This window comes from Protomyctophum parallelum, assembly GCF_964188405.1.
Source record: "Protomyctophum parallelum genome assembly, chromosome: 21".
NCBI lineage: Eukaryota > Metazoa > Chordata > Actinopteri > Myctophiformes > Myctophidae > Protomyctophum > Protomyctophum parallelum.
Window position 1 is genome coordinate 23,748,493 of NC_139713.1, and position 15,269 is coordinate 23,763,761.

Sequence of the window (15,269 nt, forward strand, 5' to 3'; positions counted from 1 at the left end):
TATCACTCCTGTAGATGGCAGCAATGCACCTGGTACTCATTTGGTCTTCCTTTATTATGCGACGTGTGAAGAAGATGGGCGGCGCAGGCGCAGTGTAGTGAGGAAGTTGCAACTCTGAGTAACGCAAGTAGGGAATGTTTCTGGTTCATGGTTTCCAGTTTCTTAGTTTTTGACGTATTTATGTCATTCCTACCTAGGACGAACACAACGCTATGCATATTTCAGTCTCTTGTATGATTTACTAACATTAATGCAACGTTAAATCTTAAAACAAACCATGTTTAGCCACGAGACTTTCGAGAGGCAGATGAGTGCTGTTATGGAGGCGCTGGTAGAAGCAGCAGTGGCGGAGATGAGGAGACTCCTGGACAAATGTTCCACCATGACCTTCTCCATGATGATGCACAGATCATGTTTAGTCCTCGACACGCGTGAGAAGAGCGAGGGAGAGGAGAAGGACAACATGACTCTGCAAGAGGGAACGAAACAGCTTCAAGCCATGACGGTCAGTTCATAGAAGTAAAGAAAAGACATTCACAAAAACGACCACTTATTTGCCATGGTAACTGTATTTGATTGAAAATCCATTTGGTCTTTAAAGCAGTCACGAGAGTCTTTTTGATTGGGGAATGTATTAACAGATAGTAGAATGCAATTTGCAACAGTTACACCAGATTTCTTTTTAAATAATGGGTTGAATCTAGAGTTACAATACACTTCATTGACATGACACTCAGCCATTGATCCAAATTGCATTTCTGATCTGCTTGTACTTCGCGTCTCCGTCGTCCTAGTAACTGCAGATGTTACACGGCGTACTCTAGTCTGTCCTCGTCAATGCCAATTTAAACAAAACATACCGATCTGATTCTCATTTGGATTAAGAAGCGTCGCTGAGACGGACGGACGGACACTCCGATTGTTGTTGAGAAACAGGAAGACGCTCCTTCTTCCTGTGACTGTCTAGGTACAACAATTCGTTTTATATGTGTCGCATACATTAACTTTGCAGCCCATGTAATGCGTCAATATACACGCATCGGTGAAATAATAATTGTATACCGTAAATAAATGAGGAGGAAGCCAAAAACCTTCGATGAGGCCTTTAGGGGGGCCATTCGACCCGCAAGTGGAGCCTGCTGCAGTGCTGCCTGCAGTGCAATCGTTGCCCAGGTGGAGCCTGCAGAACCATTGCGGCTCAAGAATCCACCACTCATGAATGAAGTGTCTGGTGCAACGCACAGGTCCTCGCTGTACTCCTGGTGAGAGCAGGAGTGGACCTGGTGAGACGTAGGAGGGGCCGGACAGGAGGCAACCCACAGAGCCCGCCCTAGTCCATCCGCATGCCAGAATTCTCTCAGTCCCGGCATAGTAGTTCCGGATTGGTTCCAACGGATTGTGTGGCCCTGTTTTTCCCAAGTCTAGTGGGTCTGATCTGATCGAGGGTAGCTACTGGGACGTAAGTCAGGACTTGATCACCCCGGCTGGGTCACCTGAGTGAGGGGTATGATGTTCGCGATGACCTTGGGATACATCACTGAGGATACGTCCCAGTTGCATCCATGCAATGTATTTTCGTTCTAATGAACGTTTGTTTCTGACCGGGTTCGAAATTTGTCCTACGTTTGTCAGCATAAAGTTCCCCAGTCATGTAGCGTAGCCTACTACAGTGAGCCATTCTAGCAATAACATTTTGTAATCATAATCAAATCATAGGTTATAAAATAAGCCATCACAACTCAAAACGGACATGGGAACTAGATTAACTTGAAATCTCATTCATCACACCGATTTCCAAAACGGCGCCGTTTAAAACAGATTTGTTTCTAACATCTCTCACCATCACCTATACGTTCACCTTATGGTCATTATGTTATACAGGCCACATATAAATAGTAAATATGATGCATCCAGGTGCATCCATTTATGTGTGTATTTTGTTATAGTTCTTCTATTTATAGTGACTCATAGGAATAGACTAAGTGACAACCAGGAATAGTCTGGTGACCACCGGAGAGACGGGTGGCAGCCGGAAATTAGACGGCACCCGGGAGCAGTATGGGTTAGCGCCCCAGCCTGTGTCTTCCGTGAGGAAGAAGCCCAACAAACCCACGGTGAGGCCTTTAGGAGGGCCATGCAAGCCTCAAGCGGAGTCTGCGGCACCACCAAGGGCAAGGTGGAGCCTGCGGAACCGTTTGAGAAACCGGCTTGAGAATCCACCATTCCTGAATAAAGTGCCTGGTGCTGGGAGTCTGGTGCAACGCACAGGGCCTGACCTGGTGAGAGCAGGAGTGGACCTGGTGAGACGTAGGAGGGGCCCGGACTGGTGTCAACCCAGTGAACCCACAGAGCCTAGTCCTTCCATGTGCCAGAATGGTACCTCCCAGTCCCGGCAGAATAGTTCAGGAGGAACGGATTGTGTGGCCCTGGTTTCTCCCTAATGGGACTTATCGAGGGTAGCTACTGGGACGTAAGTCGGGACTTGATCACTCCCGGCTGGGTCACCTGAGTGAGGGGTATGATGTTGCGAGACCCGAAACCCCGATGACCTTGGGATACATCACTGAGGATACGTCCCAGGTGCATCCATTTATGTGTGTATTTTGTTATATGCATGATAGGTTAAATTAACAATTTGTTTATAACATGACCTAAATAAATATGCCAAACCTAAATACGCCAAAAGCGACATTACACTGCGACGTGACTTGGCCAGTCAATGTGCTCCAAATCATCAAAGCTAATGGTGCTGTGTCACACACAATGTTCAGCCCATTTAAAGCGTCAAAATAAACGCATCAATGGATGACTAAATAAATAACTGTCAGCATCTCACAGGATTCAAACTCCTCCCAATGTCAGCAGGTGCACACCAGTCTGAACTTAAGCATATCCCTGGGTGTGCCATTATGTGCACTCCATCTCTGAACAAAATAAATAACTCGGTACAAATCCAGTTATCACAACTTAAAACAACAGCCAACAGACCTAGATTAACAAAGGATGTCATTCACCACTGAATGACTGAGGCTTTCCGAAATTACATCATAGGCCAGCCAAGTGTTGTCCCATCCCAGCCAAAGTCTATAGGCCTATGGACTGTTTGTGTAGGGTAAATGTTTATAAAAACTCAAAACATTATAGGATAGGCAATAATAACGATCCTGTGCTGTGTTGGTGATGGAACGTTGTCGTGTGTATCATGAATTGGCTTGATGTGCAGTGCAGTCATGCAGATGTGAATTGACACTTTAGTGCCTGATTTGTAATAGGCCTACAAATATAATATAAATCAAAGAACAAATGTAGCTTCAATAATTTGGTCAATATTCAATCATTAAGTTCACAATAGCTTTTCAGACACTTTGCCATGCATATTTTATTATTTAGTCTCATTTGAAAACAAATCTAACCTATCGTGTCATATTTACTATTTCTGAGTAGCCTAGACTATAATGGTGAATTTAGGTGATGATAATTATGGTTGGAGATGACTTGGCAACCAATCTATATTAAACAGTCGTGTTGGAAATAAATGTGCCTGTGGTGAATGAGATCAACTTAATCTAGGTCCCATGTTCATTTGGTTTTCATGGCTGCACGGTTTTATACTCTATGATTTGATTATGATTGCACTATGTCGTCGCTAGGAATGGCGTACTGGAGTACTCTCCATGTCTAGTAAACTTTATGCTGACAAAGGGAGGGGTTCGAATCACGTCAGAAACAGACGTTTATTTATTCATTCATTCATCGATGTGTTTATTTTTACGCATTACATGATCTGCATACTATACTGATACTCCAATGGTGATAGTTGCATTTCTAAAGCGTAGGCTATGTGTTGTTGGAGATAGACAGTCACAGGAAGACGGGGTTGTCTTCCTGTTTAATAACAACAACAAAACATAGGCTACGGTTAAGGTCCACATCCACAACGCAATGTGAGTGTCCGTCTGCCCAAGGATCGGATTGGGTATGTTTTGGCATTGTGACAGAAAAAAGTGGCATTTGCGAGGACAGCTACGCATTCATCTGCTCGTTTCTACGGCGACGGCTGACGCCATTTCAAGTGAATCTGATTTAATTACAAACCGATACGCCGGCCGCCTCACTTGAGTGTTTGTTTTTTAGCTACTTTGACGCCACTATATTTCAATGACAAATATTGAACTTTATTTTAACCCCTTTACATTTTCTAGGAAGGCCAATTTCAAAATGCAATACTTTGAATACTTTGTTAAAAAGAAAATGCACTTTGTAATTTGTAGTACTATTGATTACTTTTTTTATTTTTTAAAGCAAGTACTCCAGTACTAAAACTCAAGTACAAGTTTGACTGAGCACTGAGCAGCTATTACTTGTAGTACTAAGTACTAAGTACTTCTGAGGTTGAATACTTTCTGTCCATGCTTCTTGTTAAATTGAGCATGTTCAAACTGAAGAGCAGATATAATTGCTTGTAGGTATTGGTATGGGATTATTTTTATTATGTAAAGAAGGAAAACGATATGCACATCTCAGTTTTTAAAATACGGTACTGGACCCAAAAAGTGATCAACTGAAGAAAAAAGTGGATTGTCCGCACACAATATAATTCTGCTCCCCGTCTTTTTTATTTCAACCAACCTCCGGGCTTTCTCAAGTTACATTATTTTTTATTATTGCCATTCATTGTACTAATTTGGCATGCAGAGAAGTGTCATAAAATGTTACTATTTTTTTTTCTAACAACTTTACAGAGTGAATTTGCATCCCTTATGGAAAAGTGGACCAAAGGCGCGGTGGAGAAAATGGCATTGCTGTTAAAAGTGTCCATGTCCAAAGATGTCCATCCATGTTCTGCTCCAAAGAAAAGGGGTCGTGTCAAATCCAAGACCTCAAGAAAGATGGTCAAGCAAAGAGCGGGAACAATGGCTGGAGACAAAAAACGTAAGTACTGCAGTTATGCGGAAGGCTCGCTCCAAAACACACTAGTCCCCATTTGTTTTACTGAAGTTAATGTTAGCAATAAGATTAGGGTTAGGCATAGTTTTACTGAGGTTAAGGTTAGTAATAAGATTAGGGTTAGGCATAGTTTTACTGAGGTTAAGGTTAGCAATAAGATTAGGGTTAGGCATAGTTTTACTGAGGTTAAGGTTAGCAATAAGATTAGGGTTAGGCATAGTTTTACTGAAGTTAATGTTAGCAATAAGATTAGGGTTAGGCATAGTTTTACTGAAGTTAATGTTAGCAATAAGATTAGGGTTAGGCATAGTTTTACTGAGGTTAAGGTTAGTAATAAGATTAGGGTTAGGCATAGTTTTACTGAGGTTAAGGTTAGCAATAAGATTAGCGTTAGGCATAGTTTTACTGAGGTTAAATTTAGGATTAAGGTTAGGTTTAGGCATAGATTCACTGAGGTTACGTTTAGGAATACCTGGTGGCCGGATTTGACCCGGGGCAAGCGTGTTTTGCGGCGAGCGTTCTTCTACATTTGTACTGTAGCCTAACCACCCTAGAACAATTTAGGTATTCAGCTGATACTCCTAGAGTGATTTACAAGGGCAAGATCAGAGTAAAAGGCACCTAGTTAACCAACAGGGCAAATTGTTAATACAATAAAATAGTGCAACATAACTAGCGAGTAAACATGCTGTAGGGTAACATTGTATTCACTTTAAGAGAGATACATTTTGTTGTCGTTTCTTTACGAGATCACTTGTCAAAGGCTCTTGTTGGAGTTGGAAAACTAAAAAAGTGCAGTTAGTGTGCTTAAACATTTTGTACAGACATACTTTGTATTTTTTATTTATTTGTGTATTTATTTTACAGGTGAGGGACCTGATGCCACACAAGAAGAAGGTGATGATTCTCAGCCTCGACATTTTGTATATATAATACCTGTGTGGCCTGAGCAGGGACATATACAAGAAGATGCTGCTGCTGGTGCCCAACCTTCAACTGATAGACGGGAACATCAGGCCACACAGGTAGAAGAAACACAAGGAGAAGTTGATAGTGGTTCACAGCTTTCAACTGATAAACATGAAGCGAATCAGGCCACACAGGTAGAAGACACACCAGAAGTGAGTGACGAGGAGGACGTCGTGGACACTGACATCACCAGCCAAGAATTAACTGGAAACGCCGAAAAGAGCAGGAAGAAAACAGAGCTAAAGTGTCCCTCTTGTGAAAAAACCTTTGCTCGAAAGTGTTGGCTCGACAGACACTTTTTGAATCACTCTAAACCCCAGTTGTGTTCTCAGTGTGGCAAGCGTTTCGCAACACAGAGAGCCTTGGACGGACATTTGCGGAAACACACCGGAGAAAAACTGTTCCGATGCTCTGAATGTGGGACGGGCTTTGCCTATAAACATACATTTAACAGACACATGCAACAGCACAGAGTCAAGAAATTGAAATCGTGCTCTCGACATACATGCACATTTTGTGAGGGTGAGTTTCCAGGGAAATTTGAATTTCAGCGGCATAAGTGTTCCGCGTTGGAGAAGACATTCCACTGTTCTCTCTGCCCCATGACCTTTGAGTGTAGGCAAAGCCTGGCTGATCACGAGAATCTCCATTCAGGAGAAAGAGATTATGTTTGTGAAATGTGTGGCGAATGTTTCTTCTCCTCCTCATCGTTGTCCACACACAGGGTAACTCATCTTCCGCAGCTGAGCAAGCGCACAGGAAAAAAGCTGTTTAGTTGTGATGTATGTGGCAAGGGCTGTAGTCATCAAAGTGCTCTCAAGCACCACATGCTTACCCACACTGGGGAGAAGCCTTGTGTTTGTGACACTTGTGGTAAAAGATGTGCTCACGCGAGTGCACTTCAGAACCACATGAGAGTCCACACCGGAGAGAAGCCGGGGCAACGCCTACGGCCGGTTTGTAAAGTGTGTGGAAAAACTCTCGGTAGCATGACCAACCTTAAATACCACATGAGAACACACACGGGGGACAAACCGTACAGCTGTGATCAGTGTTCCAAACAGTTTCGGAACCCGAGCAATCTAAAAAAACACCGCTTGACGCACACAGGTGAGAAATTGTACGGTTGCAACATTTGCGGTCGAAGGTTAACTACGGCTCACAGCCTGAGGTCTCACATGCTTCTCCACACAGGAGAACTACCGTACATGTGTCCCATTTGTGGTAAGAAATGTTACCAGCTTCGTGAATTCGAGAATCACCAAAAGGTTCACGTCCTTCCATAGTCAGACGAAGTATATCCTATAAATGTAACTCATTAGGCTGTAAATCCTCACAACAGAGTCATCAAAATAAGATCTGTCATTGGCTACGTTTAAATGGACAGTTAAATCCCCTTTTCATTCCGAATAGGAGTTAAATCCTATTAAACGTTGTCATGTAAACACCTACAAAAACTTAAATCCGAATGAAAATCCTCGATGCGATTTAAAAACCATTCCGATGTCACTGGCCGGATTATTCCGATGTTCAATGCGATTGAAAGAAAATTGGACTCATGTATACACTGCTTTGGATGTAAATTCATTCTGGTCTTTATTTCCAAGGCGCTCCAACTCCAAGGCGCTCATATCCAAGGTGCGCCGAGGAGTTTGCACATAGAGCGCGTGTTATTTCATGCATTTTGCAGATCCGAAATCCACACAAAAAAACGTGGAGCAGCAGCAGATGATCCCCCTGATCTGTGTGTGTGTGTGTTCTCTCTCGCTCTCTCTCAAAAATAACGAGCGACCCGATACAATAATAATCAGTGTGTTGCGTGCCCTGGCCGTGCTGTAGATAATAAAGTACAAATAAAAACGCAGAGGGTGGGGAAAAAAGACGGTAAACATATATGCCCGCCCCTATCCAACCAGCAGCCTCAAAACTACTGCGGAATGAAATGATTGGATTTCAAAGTATCGTCTTTCGTCTGTAATGTTTTGTATTGTTGAGACAGTCACAATGAATGAAGATGTCGTAAATTCACGTGAATTAACATGCATCATGTCTTATATCACATCTCCATATAAACACTCATTCGGAATGACCATTTCCCATGGAAACTCGCAGCAAAAAACATTACTTCCGAAGTATTTTATTCTGAAGTACTTTTTCGGAATGATCAGCCTGCATATAAACGTGGCCAATGATATAATGGTACACCTAATTAATGACTCACAAGGAAGAATACCGATTTTTGTCCAAACATTGATGATTACAATACCCAGAACCTGTGTTACAGTGGCTCCTTACAATTCAGCACAAGTGCTTGATTTGATCATATGAATACAGGCAGCAAAGTGAATACATAACCTGGTCCTTTGACTTATAATAGATCTTAAGTCTATACACTATAACATCACTGTTGGCGATTTTGTATGTTATTTTTCAGGAAATGGGAAAAATAACCTGTGTTCCAATAGAACTAATGTAGTTAGATTTACCTCAATTAGGAATTGGAAAAGAAAAAGTTGAAAAACTTATATTTTGCTCATTAGCTTTTATTTAATGTCATTATTAAAGTCATAAAAAAGAAAGAAACCCTGTTTTGTCATTTGTATGCAAAAAGGCTTAAAAAGTCTGACTAGTTTTTGGTTGTTTCCGTTTTGTTTTTCCGGCTCCTTGTTGTGTTATGGGCAGTGAAATTTATTTTTGGAACGTTCACATAAGAATCATGTCCTGAACCCTATAACAATAACTGGGAAAGTCCGAAAGTGCATCATTATCTGTGTGCAAGGATTTCTTTGCTTAGTTTCGTTTTTAGTTTATTTGCACAATACAAAACAGTACAAAAAAAGGTAACATCAATAAAAGAGAAGTGTGTGCAGGTTTAAGTAAGTAAATTTAAGTTGTAACTTGTTATAAATTATTTTAATGTGGGTATTTAATAATTCACAGATGCATTATCTGAATACAAAATGTCCACAAAGTGGTGGAAGCACATGGAACTATTCCAGCTGTATTAGCTTTTGTCTAGTTTAAAGGAAGAGGATAACCCAGGATTTTATTCTATGAAAATTGTGATAAACCATAACTATTATTTGTATAGTATTGGGCTTCATTGATTTGACTGGCTACAGGAGTGGGCTACTGGGCATTGTTATGAAGTGGGCCCTGTAGGCTACAATCTGTATGTATCTTAACTAATTAATAGCCGGGGAGCCACAGGCCCAAAAGCTCAAGGAATAGACATTCACCTGTGATGTCATGACATGACTTTTTATTTGTGTTTTATCTATTCACCTGTGAAGAGAGGAGAGTCCGCACACAGATTTGCTCCAAGGTGTTTGCTTTTTATTCAAAACACCATAATTAATACACAACGTTTCGGCCGTGAACGGCCTTCATCAGGTGATAATGGTAATAATTATCACCTGATGAAGGCCGTTCACGGCCGAAACGTTGTGTATTAATTATGGTGTTTTGAATAAAAAGCAAACACCTTGGAGCAAATCTGTGTGCGGACTCTCCTCTCTTCACTGTACTTACCTTAGTCCAGCACCAGACAAGAACTGGATGTGCGCTAGCCACCTACCTTTTATACTAGTTATCTATTCACCTGGTCATTAAGGTACACAATGAGAGGCCATTTTTGTATATCACACCATAGACAACATAAGGCAAACATTTCCAAATTTCATCATGCTTTGGAATCCATTCCAAGCATTAGTTTTGCATGAAAAACACTCTTTGGCCTAAATTTGGCCATATCCACATCTTGCAATTGGTCTGGTCCATAAGATTTGATACAGCACCAAGATACCCATGTAGGCCTACCTGTCTAAATACTTCCTTAATGTCCACACCCACAACAGCAGAGGGAGTTCAGCAAACCGTGTGCAACCCAGATTCGGCATGAACAAGGGACTAAATTAATTTAGCTCCTATGCCACAAAAATGTGGAACGCCCTACCAACTGTCATTGAGGTGGAATCCCTTGACTCCTTCAAAACCGTCTGCAATTCTAAACTGGCCCCTGTAAAATCTGAATCCCCCACCCACCCCTTTGGCTTTTTACCTTCACTGTATCTCTTTTCCCCCCTTTTCCCTCTTTTATTATGATTTCCAGTTTTTGGCTATATAGAAGTGTATATTTGTACCAATATGCATATCCACCAGACCACCACTGCATATTACCTGCATTATTTTCTCCCATGGTTGGTCTATATAATACCATATCACTCCTGTAGATGGCGGCAATGCATGCACCTGGTACTCATTTATGCGATGTGTGAAGAAGAACATGGGCGGCGCAGGCGCAGTGGAGTGAGGAAGTTGCAACTGTCAACATTAACCATAGAGTAATAAAAGGACATTGACAGCTATATTGTAATTTGTAGCCTGGTTTCCATCCCTTAGTTTTGGACGTATTTGTATTTATGTCATTCCTACCTATGACGAGCACACCGCTATGTATATTTGAGTATCTTATGACTTACTAACATTAATGCAACGTTAAATCTTAAAACAAACCATGTTTAGCCACGAGACTTTCCAGGGGCAGATGAGTGCTGTTATGGAGGCGCTGGTAGAAGCAGCAGTGGCGGAGATGAGGAGACTCCTGGACGAATGTTCCACCATGACCTTCTCGTACAGATCATGTTTAGTCATCGACACGCATGGGGAGAGCCGCAAGAGCGAGGAAGAGAAGGACAAATTGATTCTGCAAGAGGGAACCCAACATCTTCAAGCCATGACGGTAGCTGCAGACTCTCATCTAAAAAGAGTTTGTGCCAGGGAGGGACGTGAGGGATGTGTTCTCAGTATTATTCGAAACCCCTGGAACGCCCAAAGCCCCTGGGTCTATAGTTGCCCAATTTGAAAACCATACTAATGACTGCTACCATCTTATCTCTGTCATCTGGCCCCTCGTCCCCTATGGCCTATCAGTGTCTACTCTAAGGCTCTGCTTGTCTGATTATTTGTAAAGTGTCTTGAGAGACAACTTTGTTGTGATTCGGCAGTCTGCACACAGTAATTGTATTTAAGTACAACAATTCATTTGAATTCCAAGCATTGTTGTCAACTTGACCATTTGCTCATGAGCGGTAAACACATGATAATCTTTGAATAATATGTTAAAGGGACACCTTTTAGCCTTTTTTGCTAAAATAAATATGTTAATGACGTTTAGAATATTTAGAACACTTTCCTGGGGGTCTTTATGTGTGTGGTTTTAGATATTTTAGATAAGCAGTGCAGTGTCTCTGATGTCATGGACACTGGGCTCACTTACTTCCTGGACTACAATTCCCATAATGCTTTAGTGCACTGCTCCTTGTGGATAGGAGGAGGGCTGTCTGAGGCAACATGTAGTCCTAGGGCAATGTAGTCCAGGAAGTAAGTGAGCCCAGTGTCCATGACATCAGAGACCACAACACATCAACAGTGCCAAGCCGGGCCCACAGGCTGATCACATCCATGAATTAGCCCCATTGATGTAAAATATTCTAATTAATTGAGATAGGATTTTTAGATTTTCATGAGCTGTACGCCATAATAATCAAGATTAAAACAAAAAAAGGTTTGAAATACTTCACTTTATGCACAATGAGTTGAGAGTATATGAAAGTTTCACTATTTTAATTATATTACGGAAGAAAATGAACTTTTACACAATATTCTAATTCATTGAGATGAAGCTGTATACATTCATGAATCCACTTGCTGACTGTCAAAAATGACACAATTTCAGCATGTCAAACTAGGGGCTTCTGAATTCTGAAACCATTCCAAGCATTAGGGACGATTCATACTCCTATTTTACCGCTGTTTCGGCGCTGTAGTGCCGAAATGATTTCGGCTCGTCAGAAATTTTCAGTAGCACCGAAGAGCCGACTTTAGGACCGTACCCGCCCCCCCCCGAACCTCAAATGACGTCAAATTGTAGGCTCTACAGAGCCGAACCGACTTTTATTCGGCTCTAAAATAGGAGTATGAATCGGCCCTTAGTTTTGCACAAAAAACACTACTTGGGCTCATCACAAATGTGATGAGATCAGCACATTTTGGGCAAGTGGCTATGACCGTTTTTACACTTGTACGGTATGCCAAAAATGTTCTCTCCTCTAACAATAACTTTACAGAGTCAATTTGCATCCCTGCTGGAAAAATGGACCAAAGGTGCGGTGGAGAAAATGGCACTGCTGTTGAAAGTATCCATGTCCGAAGATGTGTCTCATCCTGCTCAAAAGAAAAGAGGTGGTGTCAAAAAGATGGTCAAGCAAAGAGCGGGAACAATGGATGGAGCCGAAAATAGTAAGTACTGTAGGCTAACAACCGTAGAACAATTTAGGTATTTAGCAGATACTCAGAGCAACTTACAAAGTGCAAGACCAGAGTAAAAAGCCCCAAATGGATCTTTGTGGGTCCATTTAGTTTCATTTTACACTCGAGAGTTAAACCTTTGTTAAACATCTGCAATACTTGATTTACAAGAGGTCTACACAATTAAAACTCACGACGCCAAGCCGCTTCATAACCGCCAGATGACGGGTTAAGATTTTACCCCGCAGATCGCCATACCCGCCATATGGCAGGTTATAAGGTTTATATCAATTCCAAGCAGCCGAAGCTCAAAACTAACCTTTCATGCTGTCCAGGCTGCTAGACAGCGCCTACGTTCTTCCTATCATGAGGATCAATGGGCGTGAACCCCATAAGGATCCACTCATTGTCGTTTCTTTGCTGCATGTTTTCTCAGAAAAATACTCCAAAGTTGTTGTTTTTGTCCAATCCGCCCGACATTCAGATGTAAATTGTGATTTTTGATCGCATCCCGCCCGACATATTTTTTTTGCTCCTCCTCTTGCTGTGTTGGGCTGTGTGCCTCGGAAGTAGTTGGCGCAACTATACAGATATTGCCTGGCTGCGACATACACTGTGGACTAAGTGTGTGCTATCTCTCCATTTCATTAATTGAGGGTTGCACCACCTAACCTCCTCAGACAACTTTTCTTAAAACTGCACCAAATCTCATTCACATTTAACTCTTCTATTAACGTATACTTCAGATCATGTACAGGCAATTTGAGGCAACCATACAAAAGAATACACCAGTAAGACGCCTGAGGGCGAGAAGCAACCTCTCCCTAAAGGGCGAGGTCGTGTGCATGCATCCGCCTGGGTGACAGCAAACTGCTGGGCGAGCGCTGGCACTTTTGCATGGCGGTCAGATCAACATATGGAATGAATTCTGTACTGGTCACATATGGAGCGTGTCTTGAGTGTACAGGGTTTCATGAGGTCAGATCAACATATGGAATGTCAGAACAGGTCAGCTCCAAATATGGAGATTTAAGGGTGACAGTGGGGGCAGTGGCTTGAGCGTACAGGGTTTGATGAGCACCCAGGTAGGGCCGGGCCTTAATTTTCAGGCCTGTTGAGAACATCAGGGATCTCCAATATGGTCTTAATTTTGTTCAAAATGTTCTTTGTATTTGTTTTTTGTTTTTTTACAGGAGAGGGACCTGATGTCACACAAGAAGATGATGCTGCTGCCCTAAAACAAGCGTCCCATCAGCGGCCAGCGAAACCGAGGCTCTGCAAAAAAGGTAGTCCCGCTGGTTCACAGCTTCCAACTGTTAAACAGGAACCTCAGGCCACACAGGTTGAAGAAACACAAGAAGAAGCTGGTAGTGGTTCACAGCCTTCAACTGATGAGGTTGAACCCGCCTCAGAATTGAGTGACAAGGATGACGTCATGGACACTGACTTAACCGGACAAGAATTAACTGCAAACGCCGAAAAGAGCAAAGAGAAAACAGAGCTAAAGTGTCCCTCTTGTGAAAAAACCTTTGCTCGAAAGTGTTGGCTCGACAGACACTTTTTGACTCACTCTAAACCCCTCTTGTGTTCTCAGTGTGACAAGCGTTTCGCAACACAGAGAGCCTTGGACGGACATTTGCAGAAACACACTGGAGAAAAACTGTTCCGATGCTCTGAATGTGGGACAGGGTTTGCCTATAAACATACATTTAACAGACATATGCAACAGCACAGAGTCAAAAGTCAGAAAATAAATTCGGCTAAAACTCAGACATGCACATTTTGTGAGGCTGAGTTTCCAGGGAAATTTGAATTTCAGCGGCACAAGTGTTCAGCGTTGGAGAAGACGTTCCACTGTTCTCTCTGCCCCATGACCTTTGAGTGTAGGCAAAGCCTGGCTGATCACGAGAATCTCCATTCAGGAGAAAGAGATTATGTTTGTGAAGTGTGTGGTGAACGTTTTTTGTCCTCCTCATCTTTGTCCACACACAGGGTAACGCATCTTCAGCATTGCTGCGATGAGCTAGGACTGGGCTGCAGCGATTCAAGTGTCTTGCAAAGCCACCTGAGCAAGCACACAGGAGAGAAGCTGTTTACATGTGATGTATGTGGCAAAGGTTGTAGTCATCAAAGTGCTCTCAAGCATCACATGCTTACCCACACTGGGGAGAAGGCTTATGCTTGTGAGACTTGTGGTAAAAGATGTGCTCACGCGAGTGCACTTCAGAACCATATGAGAGTCCACACCGGAGAGAAGCCGGGGCAACGCCTACGGCCAGTTTGTAACGTGTGTGGAAAAACTCTTTGTAGCATGACCAAACTTAAATTTCACATGAGTGTACACACAGGGGACAAACCCTACAGCTGTGATCAGTGTTCCAAACAGTTTCGGAACCCGAGCAATCTAAAAAAACACCGCTTGACGCACACAGGTGAGAAATTGTACGGTTGCAACATTTGCGGTCGACGGTTCACTGCGGCTAGGACCCTGAGGTGTCACAGGCTTCTTCATACAGGAGAATGGCCCTATCTGTGTCCCATTTGTGGTAAGAAATATCACCAGTATGGTGAATTGAAGAAACACCAAAAGGTTCACGTCCCTCCACAGTCGGATGAAGTATAAATATCAGATGAAGGAAAATATCTCATTAGGCTGTAATTCTGCACAACAGATATTTTATAACTGTAATGTCACAATCACTTCAGTTGTTCTAAGTCATTATGTGATGGACGATGGCAATAATGAATGTGCTTTTGTCACTGTTATAAATATTGAAAAGCTTCGCTGAAATCTATTATTTTATGCGATTGTTAACAAAGTAATAAAAAATAAACCCTGTTTTTGTCATGTCTTGTGTTATGGTGAGTGGAAATTATTTTGGAAAATTCACAAAATAATCATGTCCTGAACCCTATAAAAACACAATGAAAGTGCATCATTATGTCTGCAGTGATTGGCTGTGCTCTACAGCGTTAAGCCTTTAATAATGTGGGTATTTAATAATTCACACAGTTTCATTATCTGAATATAAATTAAGCTGTAT

At 42.1% G+C, this 15,269-nt stretch overlaps 1 protein-coding gene across 4 annotated transcripts; it reads left to right on the top strand.

Annotated features, from left to right (window-relative positions):
* The first annotated feature begins 113 nt into the window (after nucleotides 1-113).
* On the top strand, nucleotides 114-14,934 carry LOC310879528 (uncharacterized protein). 4 transcript variants are annotated; one of them, XM_083794290.1, is made up of 4 exons: nucleotides 114-182; nucleotides 286-505; nucleotides 4,743-4,932; nucleotides 5,815-7,990. In XM_083794290.1, the coding sequence occupies exons 1-4, from the start codon at nucleotides 148-150 to the stop codon at nucleotides 7,200-7,202; spliced, it is 1,833 nt and encodes a 610-aa protein (XP_083650416.1). In that variant the 5' UTR covers nucleotides 114-147; the 3' UTR covers nucleotides 7,203-7,990. The 4 variants fall into 4 exon arrangements, with proteins under 4 accessions (XP_083650416.1, XP_083650417.1, XP_083650415.1 ...); XM_083794291.1 differs by lacking the exons at nucleotides 4,743-4,932; nucleotides 5,815-7,990 and adding exons at nucleotides 12,045-12,216; nucleotides 13,419-14,934 and having other exon boundaries at nucleotides 129-505; XM_083794289.1 differs by lacking the exons at nucleotides 114-182; nucleotides 286-505; nucleotides 4,743-4,932; nucleotides 5,815-7,990 and adding exons at nucleotides 10,241-10,684; nucleotides 12,045-12,216; nucleotides 13,419-14,934.
* The last annotated feature ends 335 nt before the right edge of the window (nucleotides 14,935-15,269 follow it).

Bases quoted from the DNA above. Each gene is read 5' to 3' on its own strand.
- LOC310879528 (XM_083794289.1), top strand. From the start codon at position 10,433: ATGTTTAGCCACGAGACTTTCCAGGGGCAGATGAGTGCTGTTATGGAG. The intron at 10,685-12,044 runs GTTTGTGCCAGG...ATAACTTTACAG, and splicing joins CAGACTCTCATCTAAAAAGA to AGTCAATTTGCATCCCTGCT. The intron at 12,217-13,418 runs GTAAGTACTGTA...GTTTTTTTACAG, and splicing joins AATGGATGGAGCCGAAAATA to GAGAGGGACCTGATGTCACA.